This window comes from Trichomycterus rosablanca, chromosome 18 (genome assembly GCF_030014385.1).
Source record: "Trichomycterus rosablanca isolate fTriRos1 chromosome 18, fTriRos1.hap1, whole genome shotgun sequence".
Classification (NCBI taxonomy): Eukaryota; Metazoa; Chordata; class Actinopteri; order Siluriformes; family Trichomycteridae; genus Trichomycterus; species Trichomycterus rosablanca.
The window spans coordinates 22,364,834-22,382,646 of NC_086005.1; the positions used below are offsets into that span (position 1 = coordinate 22,364,834).

A 17,813-nucleotide genomic window follows, 5' to 3' on the forward strand; every position below is an offset into this window, starting at 1 on the left:
CTTAAAATCTCACGATACATTGCCCCGTTCATTCTTCCCTTAACACGGATCAGTCGTCCTGTCCCCTTTGCAGAAAAACAGCCCCAAAGCATGATGTTTCCACCCCCATGCTTCACAGTAGGTATAGTGTGCAACTCAGCATTCTTCTTCCTCCAAACACGACGAGTTGAGTTTTTACCAAAAAGTTCCATTTTGGTTTCATCTGACCACATGATATTCTCCCAATCCTCTTCTGGATCATCCATATGCTCTCTGGCAAACTTTCAGACGGGCCTGGACATGTACTGGCTTAAGCAGGGGGACACGCCTGGCACTGCAGGATTTGAGTCCCTCTCGGCGTAGTGTGTTACTGATGGTAGCCTTTGTTAATTTGGTCCCAGCTCTCTGCAGGTCATTCATCAGGTCCCTCCGTGTAGTTCTGGGATTTTTGCTCACCGTTCTCATGATCATTTTGACCCCACGGGATCGAGGGAGATTATCAATGGTCTTGTATGTCTTCCATTTTCTTACAATTGCTCCCACAGTCGATTTATTCACACCAACCTGCTTGCCTATTGTAGATTCACTCTTCCCAGCCTGGTGCAGGTCTACAATTTTCTTCCTGGTGTCCTTCGACAGCTCTTTGGTCTTGGCCATGGTTGAGTTTGGAGTCTGACTGTTTGAGGCTGTGGACAGGTGTCTTTTATACAGATAACGATGTCAAACAGGTGCCATTAATACAGGTAACGAGTGGAGGACAGAAGAGCTTCTTAAAGAAGAAGTTACAGGTCTGTGAGAGCCAGAAATCTTGCTTGTTTGTTATTGACCAAATACTTATTTTCCACCATCATTTACAAATAAATTCTTTAAAAATCCTACAATGTGATTTCCTGGATTTTTTTTTCTCATTTTGTCTCTCATAGTTGAAGTGTACCTATGATGAAAATTACAGACCTCTCTCATCTTTCTAAGTAGGAGAACTTGCACAATCATTGGCTGACTAAATACTTTTTGGCCCCACTGTATAATATACAGTGTATCACAAAAGTGAGTACACCCCTCACATTTCTGCAGATATTTAAGTATATCTTTTCATGGGACAACACTGACAAAATGACACTTTGACACAATGAAAAGTAGTCTGTGTGCAGCTTATATAACAGTGTAAATTTATTCTTCCCTCAAAATAACTCAATATACAGCCATTAATGTCTAAACCACCGGCAACAAAAGTGAGTACACCCCTAAGAGACTACACCCCTAAATGTCCAAATTGAGCACTGCTTGTCATTTTCCCTCCAAAATGTCATGTGATTTGTTAGTCTTACTAGGTCTCAGGTGTGCATAGGGAGCAGGTGTGTTCAATTTAGTAGTACAGCTCTCACACTCTCTCATACTGGTCACTGAAAGTTCCAACACGGCACCTCATGGCAAAGAACTCTCTGAGGATCTTAAAAGACGAATTGTTGTGCTACATGAAGATGGCCAAGGCTACAAGAAGATTGCCAACACCCTGAAACTGAGCTGCAGCACAGTGGCCAAGATCATCCAGCGTTTTAAAAGAGCAGGGTCCACTCAGAACAGACTCGCGTTGGTCGTCCAAAGAAGCTGAGTGCACGTGCTCAGCGTCACATCCAACTGCTGTCTTTGAAAGATAGGCGCAGGAGTGCTGTCAGCATTGCTGCAGAGATTGAAAAGGTGGGGGGTCAGCCTGTCAGTGCTCAGACCATACGCCGCACACTACATCAAATTGGTCTGCATGGCTGTCACCCCAGAAGGAAGCCTCTTCTGAAGTCTCTACACAAGAAAGCCCGCAAACAGTTTGCTGAAGACATGTCAACAAAGGACATGGATTACTGGAACCATGTCCTATGGTCTGATGAGACCAAGATTCATTTGTTTGGTTCAGATGGTCTCAAGCATGTGTGGCGGCAATCAGGTGAGGAGTACAAAGATAAGTGTGTCATGCCTACAGTCAAGCATGGTGGTGGGAATGCCATGGTCTGGGGCTGCATGAGTGCAGCAGGTGTTGGGGAGTTACATTTCATTGAGGGACACATAAACTCCAATATGTACTGTGAAATACTGAAGCAGAGCATGATCCCCTCCCTCCAGAAACTGGGTCGCAGGGTAGTGTTCCAGCATGATAATGACCCCAAACACACCTCTAAGACAACCACTGCTTTATTGAAGAGGCTGAGGGTAAAGGTGATGGACTGGCCAAGCATGTCTCCAGACCTAAACCCAATAGAACATCTTTGGGGCATCCTCAAGCGGAAGGTGGAGGAGCGCAAAGTCTCGAATATCCGCCAGCTCCGTGATGTCGTCATGGAGGAGTGGAAAAGCATTCCAGAGGCAACCTGTGAAGCTCTGGTAAAGTCCATGCCCAGGAGAGTTAAGGCAGTTCTGGGAAATAATGGTGGCCACACAAAATATTGACACTTCAGGAACTTTCACTAACGGGTGTACTCACTTTTGTTGCCGGTGGTTTAGACATTAATGGCTGTATATTGAGTTATTTTGAGGAAAGAATAAATTTACACTGTTATATAAGCTGCACACAGACTACTTTTCATTGTGTCAAAGTATCATTTTGTCAGTGTTGTCCCATGAAAAGATATACTTAAATATCTGCAGAAATGTGAGGGGTGTACTCACTTTTGTGATACACTGTATATACATTTATACACACATTGATCAGCCATTAAAACCACCTCATTGTTTCTACATTCACTGTCCATTTTATCAACATCACTTACCATATAGAAGCACTTTGTAGTTCTACAATTACTGACTGTAGTCCATCTGTTTCTTTACATACTTTTTTAACCTGCTTTCACCCTGTTCTTCAATGGTCAGGACCCCCACAGGACCACCACAGAGCAGGTATTATTTAGGTCATTATTTTTTAGGTATTATTTAGATCATTCTCAGCACTGCAGTGACACTGACCTGGTTCAGACACAGCAGCGCTGCTGGAGTTTTTAAACACCTCACTGTCACTGCTGGACTGAGAATAGTCCACCAACCAAAAATATATCCAGTCAACAGCGCCCCCTGGGCAGCGTCCTGTGACCACTGATGAAGGTCTAGAAGATGACCAACTCAAACAGCAGCAATAGATGAGCGATCGTCTCTGACTTTACATTTACAAGGTGGACCAGCTAGGTAGGAGTGTCTAATAGAGTGGACAGTGAGTGGACACGGTATTTAAAAACTCCAGCAGCGCTGCTGTGTTTGATCCACTCATACCAGCACAACACACACTAACACACCACCACCATGTCAGTGTCACTGCAGTGCTGAGAATGATCCACCACCTAAATAATACCTACTCTGTGGTGGTCCTGTGGGGGTCCTGAAAGGAGGTTAACAAAGCATGCAGAGAAACAGATGGACGACAGTCAGTAATTGTAGAACTACAAAGTGCAAAGTCCTTGTAGAAACAAGGAAGTGGTCATAATGTTATGGCTGATTGGTGTATATATTTATAGTGGTAAATATTTGTATAGTGTAATTTTACATACTATAAAAGGGGTGAACCAATGATTACGGTGAACTTCAAATAGGGTTGCTCAACCTTGAACATGATTACAATAAAAATCAGACCTTTAATTCACTGTTTGTCTGCGTCTCATGCAGGGCTGCTAAGGACAGCGAGGGTTCAAATAAGGAGGCCATGGATGTCTTCAGCAGTCAGTTTGAGAGCATCCTAGAGTCGGAGCGTCTGCGAGAAACGCTCTACAGTAGCCAGGACTCTCTGGGCACTCTCTCTTCTTCAGCTGACGAAACCGACTCTCAGCCAGAACTGGCGCCCAGGCAGAGGGTCACGGACTTGCCCCTCACACCCATGATCCAGCAGCGGCTGAAGGAGAGCGGCCTGTTCCTGGAGTCGGGGGCCAGGCAGGAGGAGGTGCTGAGCGTCAGCACCACGGGCAGTAGCGGAAAGTCCTCCCTGGAGGTGACCTCCTTCTTTCTGAACACTGCATCAGAGCGAAGGGATTTGAACAGAGGAGCTTTGGCTAATGGAGTCATGGAGAAAAAGACACACGATTGGCTGCTGGGCAGGTAGGGCATTTTTACGTCACTATAAATTGATATATGTGCTATTTGGCTATAAAAAAGTAAATATGACACCTATGTTTATAAGAGCTCTATTCAATAAGTAGTCTAAGCTAATAATAATACAGTAAAAAGTATTTTGACTTTGAATAAATAAAGTTATATTTATTTTCCTAAAATGTTATATTAATGAGGGGTCAGAACCCTAATGGTAAGTGTTGGTATACATGTTTGCAATAAAAGGGAAGTGGTAGCTCAGTGGTTAAGGTACTGGACTAGTAATCATAACATTGCTTGTTCAAACCCCACTATTGACAAGTTGCCAGTAACAAGGCCCATAATCCTCAATTGCTTGAACTGTATTTAGTGATAATTGTAACTCGCTTTGGATAAAAGCATCTGCTAAATGCCATGAATGTACATATAAAATAAAGAACTGCAGTGAGCTAGGCTAAATCTAATGCTAAATTAGCTTCTGATTAAGACCCAACAGCCAATCATGGCACAGGACCACAGCAGGACATGTTAAAATATGGGTTCTAAAAATAATTTTGCTCATTACGAGGTTAAACTGGATAAAACGGTGACACAGTAAATTCTCAGCTGAATTGAAAATGCCTCGTCTCATCTGGCTGATGCTCTGGCTCCAGAACCACGATGATCAGCAGATGATTGGTGCGCTTGATTAAAATGCAGATGAAGGCAGAAATGCTGTAGCGTCTGAGCACTGGGAGACGGAGGCTCAGTCCAATTAAAATGATACACACTTGGACATTACACAATAGTTATCTGATGTCAAACATGAAGCACAGAAATAAAAAATACATTAGTTGTTTTATTATTAAGCTCTGATCAGATCATACATAGTTTGATAAATAATATTAATCTTAATAATTTTATTATTCGTACAGTTTTAAATGTGAAAATATTACAATTAGAAACAACACTGTAAGCAAGTAAAAAACTTTGCTCAGACACGACATGCTTTGCTTTTTACGTGCTTATTTATTTATTTATGTAATTATTTTTATGCCCTTGACATATATGGCTAATGTTGCTAACAACCAAATTATTTTTCTATGATATTCAATACTATTATAGAGTCCAGGCTAGTAGTTAATAATTAAAACAACCTGAAAAGCATTGTTTGCTTAAACTGTGCAAATCAGTTCCTTATGTTTGATGAAATGGTGCCACCTACTGGTTTGTACGATGAACTGCATCACAGCAAAACAAAGTCCCAAACATTTGACCTAGGTAACTCTGTAAATCAGCTGTCCCCAACCTTTTTTGCACCACGGACCGGTTTCATATAAGATATAATTTCACAGACCGCTGCTCACCAATGATGGAAACAGGTGCGTGTCAAACTCGTCAAGAGGACCAGACAGATGTTATTAAAAGAGAATCAGTTTTTTCAAAATTAAACATCTGTCAGAGTGTGATTGGCAGTAAAACAGAAAAAAAAAAATTATTTGTTCTTTCTGTGTGGCCCGGTAATAAATGACCCACGGACCAGTACCGGTCTGTGGACTGGTGATTGGGGACCACCACTCTGTAAATAATCCCCTCACGGCTGAAGAAGTTGCCAGATTGACCCTTGTGTCCATAGTCTATATAAGTAATCATAAAAGAAATAGATCTCGCATCTTGGTGATATTGGTACTCTGTTGGTCCACTATTTGTGCCTCAGATAGCCCTTTTTAATGTGGAACGGGCTCAGTTCTGGTTCGAGAACTTGATTCTGAACTGTGAAAGTGTGATCGCAGCTGGATCCGTGGGCGTGTCAAGTTGTAGAGGATCGAGAAAGTGACAATAGCTGTAAAGTACAAAATATAATATATTAATAAAGTATAAACATATAACTGTCTATTTGTGTGTGTATACAAATACTGACAAACTACGTATACACCAGTTATATGGCTGCTAATTTTCTTTTCACTTGTGTGTACTAAACATCTGCAAATGAAAGTGTTTCACATGGGATTCATCTCGCATTCATGTCGCTTTCTAGGTTTTTTTTTATTTTTATCACCAATAGTTGATTGATGGTTTTTGCATAAAAAATCTGTAACAACTGCACAAATGCTCGCAGGTAATCTTCACGCTCCGGCTCATGTTAGTACTATTTACTTCTGTTGTGCAACGCCCACCATTGATGACACATCCTTGGCTCCCAAAAACTGATGGAAACGTGACCTGGTTCCTTAAAATGCATAAAGGATCTAAGAAGCCTGAACGACACCAGTTCAAAAACATAGTTCTTCAAATTGGTCGAAACAGGCCTACAGTGGACGTAATCTATTGGAGTAAAAGCAGTTTAATAATATTACATTTACATTTTCAGCATTTAGCAGACGCTCTTATCCAGAGCGACTTACAGAAGTGCTTCTATAGTGAACATTTCATTTCTCAAGTTTAGGAAAACAACAGTCAAAGAACACAAATCTGCTTAAACCTGTTAGAACCAAAGTGCCTTTTTTTTTTTGGAAATGGAGAAGAATGGAACAAAATGTTAGTAAATAAGTACAAGTCAGCCTAAGTGTTTAGTAAAAAGGTGGGTTTTTAATCGTTTTTTAAAGATTAATAATATTAATACATTCTTATATAGTTAATTTTATTAGTGCTGAAGCAAGATCCCTAAGGTGTCATACATATAACAGCCCTGTGTTTGAGATCTAGATGATGTAGCGTACATAGGTTGCAGTTCTGGCTTGATTTTGCTCTGAATAGTCTGTAATTATAGCTACACTGAGACCACACTGAGCCCACGCATTTATCTTCACCCTAACTCTGACCTAAAGCTGTAACAACACAGCTGCCATGACGGGCGTTACCTGTGGGCCTATGCCACTCATTCTGTTTCTCCACGTTGTCATAATAAGTTCTTGAGCTGATAAATTGTCTTGCAAGCTTGTTGAAAAAAATGGAGGACGATGTCGATTTGAGCCCCTACTGAAGTTCTCTGTGTCTGTGCTCAAGTTAATCTGTCTGTGGAGCAGGAGGGAAGAAAAATTAAACAGATCAGACCCTGATTACATACGTATGCTTTGATTAGCTATGGATTCACAGGATCTGGAAATAGCTAGATTGGAAGATAAAGGGGGAGATAAGGAATTCAGCTCTTCCCAGGTAGAACAACAGGATATTTAAAAAATCTAGATAGATGGTGGGTTCTTTAGTCGCCTTTTGAAGACAGCAAGAGACTCGGCTGTTCTCATTTATTCTTTGCATTAAATTGCCATATCTCACAGCTTGTTGTTATTTTAGTATTAACGTTTATATATTAGACTCCTGCATTATATGCATCATTATGTCTGACTCTGCAAAACTGCGTCACCTCTTAATTTGGATGTAGTGCTGTTTCCATAGCAGCCTTATTAAATTCATTAGATTCATTGTATATCATTATATCAGGTGCTGCATTATGTCAAAGTCCTGCGCCTCAGGATATTTTCACCTCACAGCAAGAGAGTCCTGGGTTTGATTCCTTTCTGTGTGGAGTTTGTGTGTTCTCCTCGTGTCTGTGTGGGTTTCCTCCGCGAGCTCCGGTTTCCTCCATCAGTCCAAAGACATGCAAGTGAGGTGAATTGGAGGTACAAAATGGTTCATGACTGTGTTTGATATTGAACCTGAACTGCTGAGTCTTGTGTAACCAGTAACTACCGGTCCTCTCATGAATGGAACCAATGTGTAAAACATGACGTTAAAATCCAGCAAAGAAGTGCGACATTCCTGCATTATGACATCGTAGTGTTAGACCACACAACATTTTAGCAGACGCTTTCATCCAAAGCAACATACGAGTGTGACTGAATACACTGCAAGCAATTGGGCTCAGGTGCCAGCTGTGGCATCTTGGCAGTGTTGGGACTCAAACCAACAACTTTCTGAACACTTAGCACAGCCCTATATCTGACTTATATTGTCATGTCTGACAGCTCGATGCATATTTAAAATGTAAATATTTAAATACACCAAATATATCGTCATAATGTCTAAATCCTTATTACATGATATTCTGCATTACACTGACATCTCACAACTTGTGGCACAGTGGTAAATTACGCTACCCTGCTTCTGCTGGGATCCAGGGTTCGAATCTCCAGCTGCGCTATTAGCTGGTCAGGAGTCAACATTCAGACCTGATTGACTTTGTCTAAGTGATGGACAGTCAAGGCCGTGCAATGGATGGGCATCCTGCCTGGGGTGTATTACTTCAATGCACGTGTAGATTCTGGAAAAATCTGACCCACTGCACAGCATGGCGACAAGGTGTCTCGGTGGGTAGCACTGCCACCTTACAGCAAGAAGGTCCTGGGTACTATTTCCAGGTGGGTCCTTGCTGTGTTAGGTTTGGGTTTCCTTCGAGTGCTCTGATTTCCTCCCACAGTCCAAAGACTTGCAGTCAGGTTAATTGGAGATACTAAAGTCCTCTCAGGTATGAGTGTGTGTGTTTGCTCTGTGATGGACTGGCGATCTGTCCGGGGTGTGTCCTGCATTTCGTTCAGTGAATTGTACCCACTGCAACCCTGAATAAGATAAAGCTGTGGTAAAACAGACAAGGTTTACACAGCAGCATTATAAAAGGCATCTGATTGTGTTCTATGATCCATTATTTTAGCTGTCTGTGGTTTTTCACTCTGCATTATATGTTCATATCTTACAGCTTACTGATTACACATCGGAATTAATAAAAAATGTTAAATCCCTGCAATTTTAGGGTCATTATGTCAGGCTTCTCATTATATCACATTTTGCATTATACTGTCACGTGTTACGGTAAATTTCCACATCAGATTTATTAATTGTCATTATGTTTGACTCCTCACTTGATTAGACTCTGGTTTACGCTGTCTTAGATACTACATTATTGTACTTTGCATCATATTATCATATTTTACATCACAGCGTTGATTTAGTAATGTTTACACATCAGTTCTGTCAGACTCCTCATGAAGCAAAGCCTAATATGTGCATTGTAGTCTCACTAAAGCATGCATTCTCACCCGATAAACACAGCACAGACACAATGCTAAAAGGCAGAGCCGTGGCGTTATTAATAGCTCCAGCTGCGCGACAGCAGACTGCACTCGCTACACCCCGCCAGCTTCCTCGCTCCGTCCCTGCAGCAGGTCGGATGTAAATACAGCCCGCTCTGACATCACAGCCACCACCACGACAAGCACAATTCTCTCCATTCACTCCTCCTGCCGGTGTAGCCCTCCCTTTCTCTATCTCTCTCTTTTCCGTAAGGAGGGGCCGTGCCCCCCAACCCCCCCATCCGGCCTGCAGATGGAGCGTAAGGCAGGAAGCGCGGCACTTGTCCAGCCATACTGGAGTCGCTCCATGGCGCTCCTAATAAATAAACAAGAAACGGATACCTGTGTCCTACCGGCCATGTAGGTCAGGCCAGGCGCTGATGAGGCAAGAGATCACATGGTGCGCTGGACCACAAGCTCAGGAGTTTACTTAGAGATCACATGGAGCGCTGGAACCACACATTAGGAGTTTTTCAGCCGGGTCTTTAACGCTTTCCTCCTTGGAGACTCCAGGGACTTCTATGGGCTCCTTGGTGTCCGGCTGCTTCGCCCGGTCGGGCCCGGACGATCCCGAGCGCAACTCTGTCCAGTAAGTGTCCAGCATTGGCTTGCATGATGCACACGTTAAGATGATGAGGACAAGGGTGTATGCGGGTCCGCGAGTGTATCCAGGTGCTGCTTCCTAGTAGATTTGGAAGCGAGTGCACTCTGCAATGACTCCTTAGAACAGTAGCTGGCAGCATCACTCTCTCTCTCTCTCTCTTGCTCTCTCTCGCTCACTCTCTCTTTCTAACGTCCTCTAAATGTGAAGGTTGAATCTCATTTTCACTCAGGAAGTGGGTGGTTCTTCATCTAACCGGACATTCACGGAAGACACATGACGTAAACGCAGTCTGTGTTTGACTTTCTCATCTCTGTGGAGAATAGACGCAGAGCTTTCAAATTTTGCTGTGTAATAATTTATCATCTCATTGATATCTAATCCATGATATGCGATCGATATGTGGCTCATTACATCAGCAGAAAGCTTTCAGTTTAAGTGCTTTGAGCAGTTCTTTCTGCTTATGCCATAAAGTACGATTGTGGCATGTGGTAAAACTGGACATTCTATGGATAATAAAGGTGTATAACACACGCCAGCAACATGGAAAATGCATGAAGGACATACGTAAGTCCAGTATCAGATTTTTTGTCTCCGGACTCATCTTGGAATCGTTATAAGTAGTGCTGCCGGCCGGGCGGGTGTCTACGTGGTCATGATTGGCTGGGATGGTAAAAAAATTTGCCAAGTCTGGTATGCAGACCAGATCTGATGTAGCAACCCCCTATATACGGAAGCCAGTGGGAAAAAAATGACACTCGTTAGCATTTTACCTGGAGGCTTTCTCATTTCACGGCAGGGTGGCACATCAAGAAGGTCCTGGATTCAAATCCCAGGTGGAATTTGCATGTTTTCTCTGTGTTGTGTGTGTTTCCTCCGGGTTTCCTCCCACAGTCCAAAGACATGCAGTCAGCCCAACTGGAGCTGCTAAAATTGCCTGAGATGTGAATGTGTGTGAGTGTGTTTGCCCTGTGATGGACTGACGACCTGACCTGTTCAAGGACCTGTTTCCTACCTTTCAAGTAGTAAATTGGACCCACCGAGACCCTAATTAGGATAAAGGTCTCCCAAGATGCTATGCATCTGTACGTCTCACTGTAACTCTCACAGCTTTTACTATATGGCTAAAACTAAGTGGACGCTCCACCAGATGATTAAATACAGGCGTTTTAGTGACAGAGCCCTGACCTTTACTTGAATGTACACTTTGAAGAGTATCCTAAAGAAACCCAAACTTGGAGGAAGTGGCTAAACAGAGGTGAAGATCAGATCTAGGTTCCTAGACCTAGTTTTTTTTTTGGTGTGGCACCCACTTTATCACTTGAACCACCATACAGCCAGCAAAGCTTGGCATAATTGAATACAGTTTAAGCAAATAAGTGTTGAGGACCTTTCTCATGGGCCCAACAGTGGCAGCTTGGCGGCAGTGGGGCTTTAACTGCAGATTAACAATTCCACCTCATCAGACTCTTTGTTGTCTGGACTTGTTACAAAAGACATACGTCATGACTCCTGCACGATTGGATTATGTACAGTAAACAGCGCATGTTTACACATGTGCCAGGTGGCTGCTGATGTATGCGGTTGTCATGTAGCGAACCCCTGTCTGTTAGGCCCTTTGGCGTCTCAGCTTGTGCTGAAAAAGCTGTTGCTTTCTGACTCCTGGGGCTCTTTACTGGGACAGGGGGTATGAGTCAGCACAACCAGCTTTAACGCTACCACTCAAGGCTGCAATGTGCTTCCTCAGATGGGTCACCAAACAAGCCCGAAATGAACGGGTCACCAGAACAGTAGGAGAATCCTAGCAACCCATTAAACAAGGAGATGGGTAGTGAACAATGTCTCCCCAGTGTAGACGTTGCTATTTACCCATTGCACAACGAAGCTTACAGAAGAACTGGCTATGCTTGGTGCCAATGTTTCAGACAGATGTTATTGCAGCTGAAATGTGGTAACCTTCATCTGCTGAGACTCAAACCCAGGTGTCTGTGGATGGATGCGTGCAGCTGTTGTTAAACCTAGGGGAAGTTAGTTCCACCACTTGGGTGCTAGTACAGAAAAGAGCCTTGATGTGTGTCTTCCTTGAGTTTTGGGTAAAGGATCAAGACAAGCGAGACTAGTGGTTCGGAGGTTGTGTGGTACAGAACGAGGTTTTATGAGTTCTCTAAGGTAGCTTGGGGCTGGAACATTTTTGTCTTTGTAGGCGAGCATCATTGTTTTAAACTGAACGAGTTTGCAGGGGTTTAATAGTGGACATGGGAGTTTCAGTCTCTTAGCAGTCTGAGTGGCTTCCATGGAGAGAAATGGCCAAATCTTCTTAAAGTTGTAGAGGAGGAACCAGCATGATCTTGTCATGTTGGCTATATGAGTAGGGAAGGAAAGCTGGTTATCCAGGAGAACACCAAGGTTTCCTACATTATCAGATGGCTTGATCTGGGAGTAAAGAACTTGTGGTGTTTTTAATTTTCCACTTGCTGATTTTTAAGAAGGTATGTGTGAAGGCACTGCTTCAGATATTGAAGTACAACATTCTATTAGCAGGAATATAGTGAACACTGGATTTGAATAAAGACTTTTAAATCCACTTGCTTTAGAGTGCCCAAAACCCAACTCTCATTTGTGGTAATGTTAATTCCTAGTTGCCTGGTAATGGAAGGAAGTAGTGTTGGTTCGCAGTTTCACATATGTCTATCAGAGAAGGCTCGTCCATTGAGAAATAGGAGGACCATTCTCCCTAATATATAAAAAAAATACACATAAATCTAATAAAGCAAAATGTCATCGACTCCGCCCACTTGGCATGTTAACGTGATAAATTATATGTTTTCTTTTATATGTTACATTCTCCTAAACTTTGTTCCTTATAGCAAATGTGTTGCCATTCCTTTTATTTTCATTGAACCCTTCAGCCTAGTCCGGGCTGCAATGGGTCAGCGGTTCAGACACCAAGCGCAAGGCTGAAATATCGTATACAGGGCTTGGGCTGCTAGACATAGCCAATCATGTCTGTGTGGATGCCAGGCTGGGTTGATAGCACTGCTGAGATTCCACCCTGGATCCCATTGGTCACGGGCTAGTATGATAGCACAGTATGAAAACTGACCAGTGGTGTATAAACTTTTGTGTGGGACTGACTTCCTGACATTAGCCAAATCTTAGAGGAAAGGTTTACTATCATGTAATATCAGAGAGATTGTGTGTTTGTGTGTGTGTGTTGGAGTGTGTTCTTTCATTTTCCACTCTCTTTCTCATAGTCGGCCCCCAGTGTGTGCTCCCATGGCCGGCGAGTACTGTGGGTCTGATTCATCGTCTGCATCCTCCCACTCTCCTTCCAGGCAGACCGCCTCATGGCCAGCACTTAATCTTCTGATGAATGGCTTTTAAAGACAAAATGGGACTCGTTACCCTTGAGGAGAGAGAGGACAGGACACTGTGATGTACTGAGGCTTTCAGCTTCTTGAGGGAATTTCTTTAATGTCCTACAGAAAGTACTGTTAGCGCGAGGGCTGGTTTTGCAGTTGTAGGAACGCATACCGGTTCAGGCAGTGACATAATGTTTTCTGGCATTACTTAAATCTTTCTGGCCAGACTCAGCAGGTTCAGTTTCAGTGCTGACACTGAGAGAGGGAAGTGGGGGAGTATTTGGAATCATTGGTTGAGGTTGCGTCCAGTTTAACCCTTTTGTAGTAGTTTCTCTTCAAAAAACAAGAACAAATTCGAAGCTAGCACATCAGTGCTGGGATTCTGAACTCTCTGAGGCTGGACGACACCTAGCAGACAAAATTGGCTGTTAGTCTGCTGGGTGAGAAAAGACTGGACTAAAATGGGGTGAGGTCTTCGATGCTATGTAAGGACCCTGGTTAGTAACCTGAGGCGCCTGTACAGAAGTGGAGGAACGTGGATTAGTGTGTGACTCTCCATGTGCAAGACTGGCCTGACTCACAAATTCACCAAGTATGGCGTGTGTCTGGCAAATGTACCCTCCTTGGATGTGATTGGGGTCCTCAGTAGTGGAAGACTAATTGGCTATGCTAAACTGGGAGGAAAGGGGAGAAAATGTATAAATAAAATAGTTTAAAAAATTCTAACGTGTCGGTGATAGATGGAGTTACATTTGTGCAATGGGTACGCTATATGGTCAAAAATATGTGGACACAATTACGAACTCTGCTGGCTGATTGATGAGGGAGGGAGACGAGGGATAATGCGTTAATCTGGGTGTGGCTTTCCGTACACAAATGCTGATCCACATATGAACTCACCTCATGCAGGTGAAAAGATGCAGTCGGTACTGCACACGTGTTGGAGGTGGCGTGTGGTAGTCTCAGCTCTCCTCAATCAGGGTGGACATCAACATCTGTAGAGAGTAAGCATAATGCAATTGGGTAATTGGATATGCTAAAGTCGGAAGAAAAAGGGGAGAAAATGCATGAACAAAATAATAATAATAAAAAACACACACACACTGATCCCTATTATTCCCCGTCTCATTGTGCAGGCACCATTGATCAGCGAGCAGAGGTCGTAATTCCAGCGGTTATGATTAATCCTCTTTAGCATTCCATCCTTGGACGAGCCAATCATTATCCGGCCTGTCGGTAGCAGCTACGATTCAAACTTGTGAGTTTAAGCCGTCAGCACTAATGTGCTAGCGTGTTTTATCGCTGCACCACCCAAGCGCTTGTTTGGCTGTCTTTAAGTGTTGTTTGGACCCGTAGTAAAAAAGAAAGTGCTAAAAAAAAAGACCAAATGCAGCTTCATCTATTGATATTTTTAACTCTAGGTTGAATTCTAAGTTTTGAATTTTAAGTCTTCCTTGGAGGAAGAAACTGTCACATTTTGAGGAACTTGCAACTAGAGGACTTATCAAAAACAGCCTTTGACCCTTCCTCGAACCACCAGTTATTCTAAGCTCAGCTCTTAGATACTAGGTGTTAATGCTTGCTAACTTTGCTCTCTCTCTTTTCTCTCTAATCTTACTACTAATCTTACTAATCTCTTATGGTTCCAGTTAGAGATGGACCGATCGGGGTTTTTGGCGTGTGTGTGTGTTTGTGCCTTTAGAAGAGACGCTTTGTTCACAGTATCGCTATAAGTGATTCATTGATTCATGAGTTGATTCGTTTTTATGTGAAGCGTAAGTTTCTCTTCTCAGTTATCTCTCCGTGTTTACTGTTATTAATTAAATGTCGTGGTTTTAAATAAACACCAGCTACTACAGAACATTTTGTGTGACTCTCTTACATTAAAAAGCTTAATTAAAAAGCTTAATTAAACTGCTATTACCACAGATCTGTAACCGAGTCAGACTCGTTCCGTCTAAGGAGCTAAAAGTTTTCTAAAAGTTCAGCAGATGATCCTGAACTAACGAATTTGGTAATGAATAAACTTTTGCCTCGGATTGGCTCTGTAACGTCTTCTGTTCTCATCTACATCACAAGTAAGAACCGCTTACGATTTACCAAAGTGAACCAGGAGTTTATATAACGTGCTGATAGAATCGACTCAGATGTGACCGGGTTGAATTATCTTTTTAAAGTAAATATTACAATCAGCAAAATTACATCGTAAGAGCTTTCACGATGGTTTCTGTACGATGGTTGATGAATGGTGATGTGATGGTTGGTGCTTCGTAGATCAAAGTCTGGATCAATCCACTGAGCTGTTAACTTAACATGGTCTTTATATATCACACGATCGGATCGGCTACTTTTGGGAAATATCGCCGATCGCCGATAGCATATTTTGATTTCTATCAGAACCAGCATTAACCTACAGTAGCTCGTCTGCCAGTCTTCGCTCCCCACTGAGCCCAATGAGCCTTGGCCGCCCATGACCCTGTCGCTGGTTTACCACTGTTCCTAGATACTGACCACTGCAGACCGGGAACACCCCACAAGAGCAACAGTTTTGGAGATGCTCTGACCCAGTCGTCCAGCCATCACAATTTGGTCCTTGTCAAACTCGCTCAAATTCTTATGTTGTCCATTTTTCCTGCTTCTAACATCAACTTTGAGGATAGAATGTTCACTTGCTGCCTAATATATCTCACCCACTAACAGGTGCCGTGATGAAGAGATAATCAGTGTTATTCACTTCACTTTTTTTCTGATTGTGTCTTCACTAGCAGGTCTTTTGCATTATGGTATGTCTATTGTATTTAAAACATAATATATAGGAATATATAATAGGACTGCCATTTGAAGTCACTTCAGTTATGTGAAGATGTGGTTCAATTCCCATGCATTTACTTGAAGTGAAAATCATCTGGGTTTGGTTTAGAGCAGTGGCGTGCAATGGTAAAAGAATGACTTCCTAATTTTGGATACTTCCCCTATAAAGAACATTTAGAGGCTAAATTGAAACTAAAGTCAATAAAATGACCATTTTAAAGCAGAGGAGCCATACGAGAACCGGTCTGAACCCCACCAAAATGATTTCATTGTCACATTCTTGAAGAATTAGACAATTTATTCTGAAGAACTCTGATTTGAATTTGCTTCAGTTCATATGGAAATGATCATGATATTTATGGTTATTTTTATTTATTTATTTTTAAAGACATGTGAATATATGGAAAAAAAATTACTTTGTTCTGTGATAAAAAAAAAATAGATCTAATATTATTTTCTTTGTTTTGGAAAGAACATTTTAGACAGAAAAAAGAAATTTTCCTTATAAGCAAGTAATTACACAGGAATGTCGGACATCCTACGTAATATTAAGCAGATTTGGGTTGCTGAACTAAAGTCTTCAGTGCGGCTTCATCATCTTCATATAACATATTAGGGCTTGAGATACATCGATCAGGCATAACATTATGACCACCTTCCTAATATTGTGTTGGCCCCCCTTTTGCTGCCAAAACAGCCCTGACCCGTTGAGGCATGGACTCCACTAGACCCCTGAAGGTGTGCTGTGGTATCTGGCACCAAGATGTTAGCAGCAGATCCTTTAACTCCTCTAAGTTTTGAGTTGGGGCCTCCATGGATCTGACTTGTTTGTCCAGCACATCCCACAGATGCTCGATTGGATTAAGATGTGGGGAATTTGGAGGCCAAGTCAACACCTCAAACTCGTTGTTGTGCTCCTCAAACCATTACTTTTTGAAAGAGGCCACAGCCATCAGGAAATACTGCAACAAACTCCGATGCACTCCTTCAGCAATTTGAGCTACAGTAGCTCGTCTGTTAGATCAGACCACACAGGCCAGCCTTTACTCCCCACGTGCATTAATGAGCCTTGGCCGCCCATGACCCTGTCGCGGGTTTACCACTGTTCCCTTGTTGGACCACTTTTGTGTAATAGATACTAACCACTGCAATAGATACTGACCACTGCAGACCGGAAACACCCCACACCCCACTGCAGTTTTGGAGATGCTCTGACCCAGTCGTCTAGCCATTACATTTGGCCCTTGTCAAATTTTTCCTGCTTCTAACACATCAACTTTGAGGATAAAATGTTCACTTGCTACCTAATATATCTCACCCACTAACAGGTGCCGTGATGAAGAGATAATCAGTGTTATTCTTTTCACCTGTCAGTGGTCATAATTTTATGCCTGGTCGGTGTATATGACATCAGTATATTATTTTATTACATCACTAATGCGTATCATAATTACTTTTATAGTCATGTAGAGGCAGACGATAGGGAAAGTGGTAGCTTAGTGGTTAAGGTAATGGACTAATCGTCAAAGTGTTGCTGGTTTAAGCTGCATCACTGCCAGTGTGCCAGTGTTGGGCCCATGAGCAAGGCCCTTAATCTTCAATTGGTTGACTTATATTCAGTCATAACTGGATAAAGCATCTGCTAAATGTCGCAAATGTAAATGTAATGTAACTTTTAACAAGGATACAATGCTGCTCCCTCCAATATTTGATTCCAAGGCAGGCAAAACCAGTTATCAGATTTAGGGGCACTGTGATAGATTGGTGTCCTCTCCGGGTGTATAACTGCAATGCGCCCAGTGATTCCAAAAAAACTGGACCCACCGTGACTGACCAGGATAAATCTGTGATAAAACATAAAAATAAAATATAATGAACTATAATATTTAGTCAGAAATCTTGAGGGCTGTAAATTGGTCTGTTGATACAATCTTTGGAACCTTGGCTGTAAACCAT

At 42.4% G+C, this 17,813-nt stretch overlaps 1 protein-coding gene and 1 long non-coding RNA gene across 6 annotated transcripts in view; one reads left to right on the forward strand and one right to left on the reverse strand.

The window, feature by feature from the left end:
- Nucleotides 1-17,813, forward strand: part of psd3l (pleckstrin and Sec7 domain containing 3, like) — a 130,399-nt gene that overhangs the window by 22,565 nt on the left and 90,021 nt on the right. For 4 of the 5 annotated variants that reach the window (XM_063014636.1, XM_063014638.1, XM_063014640.1 and 1 more), the window contains exon 4: nt 3,622-4,047. In XM_063014636.1, the coding sequence (XP_062870706.1) occupies nt 3,622-4,047 (426 nt within the window). Of the gene's footprint in view, nt 1-3,621; nt 4,048-9,597; nt 9,673-17,813 lie in introns of those variants that run through there. The other variant, XM_063014641.1, reaches the window with a different exon arrangement.
- LOC134332823 (uncharacterized) lies at nt 6,604-17,352 on the reverse strand. The gene is made up of 3 exons (XR_010015319.1): nt 17,312-17,352; nt 13,947-14,041; nt 6,604-7,032 (listed from the first exon to the last, which is right to left on the reverse strand). It is a non-coding gene; the product is annotated as an uncharacterized LOC134332823 (long non-coding RNA).